This window comes from Odontomachus brunneus, unplaced genomic scaffold (genome assembly GCF_010583005.1).
Source record: "Odontomachus brunneus isolate Ranch 3 - 2012 unplaced genomic scaffold, Obru_v1 Obru_scaffold_022, whole genome shotgun sequence".
Lineage (NCBI taxonomy): Eukaryota > Metazoa > Arthropoda > Insecta > Hymenoptera > Formicidae > Odontomachus > Odontomachus brunneus.
In genome coordinates, this window is record NW_022639472.1 from 133,041 (window position 1) to 137,998 (window position 4,958).

General features: G+C 42.9%; 1 protein-coding gene across 1 annotated transcript in view; it reads left to right on the plus strand.

Annotated features, from left to right (window-relative positions):
- The first annotated feature begins 2,576 nt into the window (after positions 1-2,576).
- LOC116842203 overlaps positions 2,577-4,958 on the plus strand; it is a 5,955-nt gene continuing 3,573 nt past the window's right edge. The window contains exons 1-2 of the mRNA XM_032811055.1: positions 2,577-2,672; positions 3,261-3,366. Of these exons, the coding sequence (XP_032666946.1) occupies positions 3,264-3,366 (103 nt within the window). The 5' untranslated portion in view covers positions 2,577-2,672; positions 3,261-3,263. The remainder of the gene's footprint in view (positions 2,673-3,260; positions 3,367-4,958) is intronic.

Below are 4,958 nucleotides of genomic sequence, written 5' to 3' on the forward strand. Positions count from 1 at the left end.
ACGTCGAGAGCACGTGCTCGAAGTCGGTCGCGCTGCAAAAGCGGCCCGCATGCGTGATACGAAATTACGATTTCCGTCGCGATTTTGTCATGCACGTTTCCTTCTCCTCTCCTCCTTTTCCTTTTCTCTATTTTCCTTTCTTGCCGCGTCTTTTTCTTTCTTGCCACGGGCACTAGTTACTTCGCGAACACGCCTTTAATAAAATTTCAGATGGCGAATCTTATCGCGCCCAATTAGAGAAATCTCGAGCGTGGAGGAGCGACGCGGCCGGCGAGGCTCTGGAGACGACAGTTGTTGCACCGCTTATACTTTCGCGACTGACCGTATTTACCGAGCTCTTTGCGGAAAATCCGACGCGTAACGCGCGCGTTTGACCGCAAGTATCGACGCAAACCCGACTAGAAACTTATCCCAAGATCTGTTGACTAGGCCGATCTAAATCGCACATAAAAAAAATACATACCGCGTTCAAGTAAATGACACTTGCTTCGAATATTTCATAAGTTTATATATCCGCAAATCTATCGTAAATTCGTCACAAGAGATCGGATTTACTCAAAATGCATTTTGCATCGGGAATATCGGCACGCGCGCATGCGATTCCTCAGCTGGACCTTTCGATCCGAGTCGCATTTTGAGATATAATTTATCGCTCGTTAACGAGAAACTAACGTTCCGACATTCCCACCATGAAAACACGAGAAAGCACGGCGGAAAAGTGGCTTTCCCGTGTAACGTCCGTTCGGTGTCTCTCGCGGGATCGGAAAATTCACGACGACTGCACAAACGTTATTCGACACATTCCGCCGGAGCGAAAGAAGAGCACACCAGAATCTTTCCTATCGCGTCACGTACGTTGACGGCACCGCTTGTTTGCGCGGAAAATGATCGCCCACGTAACGTTAATATTGATGTTGTCAACAAACGTAGTTCGAAGTTTGCGTTTTATTGGTGACCCTGCCCCTGCCACGCGTCGACTGAGACACGGTAGAGAAGTTCACGACCTCGAGAAAAACTCGCGAGAAATTAATCGGAGGAGCGGTAAAAGCGGAGCGTCGAATGTGGCTCGCAACAGCCGAAGAGAAAAACCGGCTCGACGGCAATTCAATCAGGAAAGAGCGCTAATCGTATTGCCGTTGATAAAAGTCTCGTCTCGTCTCGTCTCACGATAGAATTCCGTTTTGACGGTGGCTCTCGTGCAACTTTATTTTACTTCGCACTAATCGAATAAATGAAAATGCAGGGAGAAAGAAGTTCTTCGCAAAACTCGTTAATCGATTAAATGATTAATCAAACGAATCAATAAAATTGCGTAATAATGTTAATATCATGGGAGAATCTGTAATCTTTTCTATTTTCGCGCGCCAAAATAATTGCCAAATAATTGCACAAACCACGTGGAAATCGTGTTTCGTTGCTGAATATATTCATTCACTTTTTATTTTCCTCATTGCCACAGGTGGCTTTTTATCTGAATATTTATCTGGCAGTAAACATCATATCTCAATGCACTCTTAATGTCGGATACGCGTGTGTATGTTTATAAGACACAAAACGTACAAAATTTTCTACTACGGCTCGTACGCACAAAGAAGTAAATTTCGCGCTTGCGGAATTACCGTCCGAAAATTCGTTAATACCAGAAGAAGATCTATGCTCAAGCTCCTTGTTTCACAGATTGCAATACGTCGCGCGATTTTTCATCCTTCTCGTGATAAGCGCTTCTTTTGGCGCGCCACCCGGAGTAATTGATCATGGCTGAAGTGCATTCATATTAATTCTTATACGTGCAAAATGGCAATAAATCCGAGGTTAGCAGAGCGACCGAGTAAATTGCCGCCCTATCGACCCGAAAAACGGAGGTAATAACCCTAAAGAATGAAAAGGGTGAACTGTAATAAATTGGTATAATTGGACGGTGCTAATTGGCTCGCATTTCAAGGTAATCTACGATATTTTTGCGCACTCCCACCGAAGTCTCGGCAGCTAAATCTGCTGAAGCGAATTCCCGAGCTTTCGTGAACGGCGCGATCGGCTAATATGTCGTACACAAAGAGTTTTGCTTCATTATGCTCATTAGGGTGCACTCACTGTAGAGTTTATTTATGTTAAAATCCATTTGGCTAAACAGACACAACGTCACGATCTTTATCTACATTGATTCTTGTCTGATAACACAGAATACCTGCAGCAACTCGTACGTCTGCTCGTGTGTAGACATAATGCAAGAAATTTTGTGTTAAATGTAACACGTGCCTAAAAAAAAACGTCTGAGTGTGATGATTCTGGTGTTCATTTAACGCAAGGGCAAATATTGTGAACAAGTAACTTGTCTATACATTTTACATATAAAACACGTAAACATTTTTGTATCGTATCGTGCGCACGTTAATTCACTAATTTTCTTTAATTGAAATGTAAAAAAATCAATAAAATTATCAATAAAATGGTAGACGATCTGTGAGTTCAGTTGGATGAGTTCTACACGTGCAAGCGCTCGAACTGCGTCAAACATCTTGTACAAATAAGCTGTTATCAGTAGCAGTCAATATTAACCTGAGGAAACGTAATTTCAAACAGCAACATGCGTTAATATCTAGTACTTCAGAGGATCAGCTCACTTAACTCATCAGTGAGCCTTCTGGTAGTGCGGATAATCCAGTAAAATAAAAGTAAGAGTCAAACATTTTCTCACATGCGTTCTTATACTGAAAAAAAAAAGTTTCTATAATTATCTGTAATTATGACCATTATAAGAGGAATAATTACTACAAATAATGCTTAAAAAAACCATATTTTCATAAAACCCTGCTAGTAACCTTATATGCATACGTTATTATTGCCATTTTACTTGAAAAAATATGGCGAAAAATGATTATAATTTTAATTAGATCAAGTATTTTTTTTCTCTCAGTGTATCGGGGCTAAATATTTTTCGAAATTTCCCGGAAAATAATACTTCATATCTCAAAAATCTGCCGACGAGTAGAGATCGGGAATTGACATATTCACTGTCACTTATGAACTGTGTTCATAATTCTCTGTGTGTGAGTTACACACATTTCTGTAGTTCTTTTTTAAATTTATTATTGATCGACGATATTTAAGGACAGTGATACGGTCATGATATTTGCGCGACGTTTTCTTAGTATTTCCGGATATGCATTGCTTAATATCAGTTGAACACATCTACCGGATCCGGTAGAGACCACAAGCCGCAAGATTGAGAAACAACTCGGCCGTTTAATTTCAAATCGCAGAAAATGTCCGCGACGTCTGGAAGCACCACACTGTTCGTGTGGCTCTCTTTAATTACATTGGCGACGACAATATACCGGTCGGCGGGACAGCCGTTGCAGGTGATAGGTGAGTAATACCGCGAGATAAGTAGACTGGAATAATTCAACGACGTTGCTATCTTAATTGCTCTTGCGCAATATCGGAAGGTAAATTCGTGGAATTCTTATAAGGCGCGCGCAAGAAGAAACGCGGTTAAATTCATCGTTAAGGTAACCGCTCCTCTCCATTGTCCGCGGCGGAGTTATAAATTTAACTTTCATCGGAAGCGGAACGTCCGGCAAACTGCGTATTACGCGAACGGAGCGAAGGATCAAAACCCGTTTTATCGGCGCTCAAGAGCCAGCCGATAGCGAAACGGCACCCGACCTTTCTCCGCCGTGATAGTCGTGCCTTTTTTCCTCCAAATCTCCCGCTCTTGAATCCTTCATCACGGCGATCTCGCCGCGATGCAAATGGAAGCGAGACAATATCCGTGCGGGAACAGATTAGAAAGACGAACGATCTTTCATAAAAGTCGCAGGAAGACTCGCGCATACGCACGCTTTCTTTCAGAATTCGTAATTGATTCGGCGAGAGAGAATATTCGTGGAAGAATTACTCGGGAAGCTCATCGAAATTTGTATTTAACGAAAAAAAGTGTTAAGGAGCACTGAGATTAAAAATCAAAATAATTTAAAATCTATAAGATCCAAACATAGAATGAATGCATGCAAAAAGTTTATTAAAAATTATCTAAATAGTCATATTGTATATTATTGTACAATTAGACTATTTAGAAAACAATTTTGAATAAATTTTTTTGCATATATTCATTCTGTGCTTGACATTATAGGTTATCTTGATTTAATAGGAGCACATTAATCCTCCTCTCTCTTTCCCTCTCTCTACATTGCCTTTCTACACTGTGATATCTACGTTAGCGCAGTGAGATTGCACGAAAGGTGCGCCGAAAATACACCGAAAGGAAAGAGAAAGAATTCAAGCCGAAAGGCCCGAAGAGAATCTTCCCGGTCGTGTGTTGTGCACACGGTGTCGTAATATCACCGCGCGCGGCACGTCCAGCACGCCGTTCGCAGTGCAGTAACCGCGATTACGCATTATCCTCGACTCCGTGCACTTCCTCGATCGCGCGCAGGATCGCTTATGCATCACTACCGGCGGCGGCGGCGGCGACGGTGACGGCGGTGTAAAAGTGCATCGACTTTCGCGCGGTCTACTTACGGACCGCCTCACGTGAGCGCGATTTTCCCGCGAGGCTTTTTGTTCCTCGTCTAGGATATAAACGCGAAGGAAATTGCACCGTCACGACTCGGTTTCCCGTAACGTTAGCCACTTTGCCGTGTAATGCTGCACTCGGGGGGAATAGCGCGGTTTAGAATTACATCGCGATGCGCGATGATATGCAGATTAATACGTTACTGCGAACGCCTTATACCGGCGTTGCGTAACAACGGAAAGGGAGATCGCGGCGGAAGGCGCGCTCGAAAGGTTTAATTAAACAGTGTCACTTCGCGCGACGAGAAGTGCGACCCCGCATACGAGTTGAAAAAAATACGCGATGCTTGGGCAAGATAAATCGAGAAAGAGAAGAAGAAGAGATAGAGAGAGAGAGAGAGAGAGAGAGAGAGAGAGAGAGAGAGAGAGAGAGAGAGAGAGAG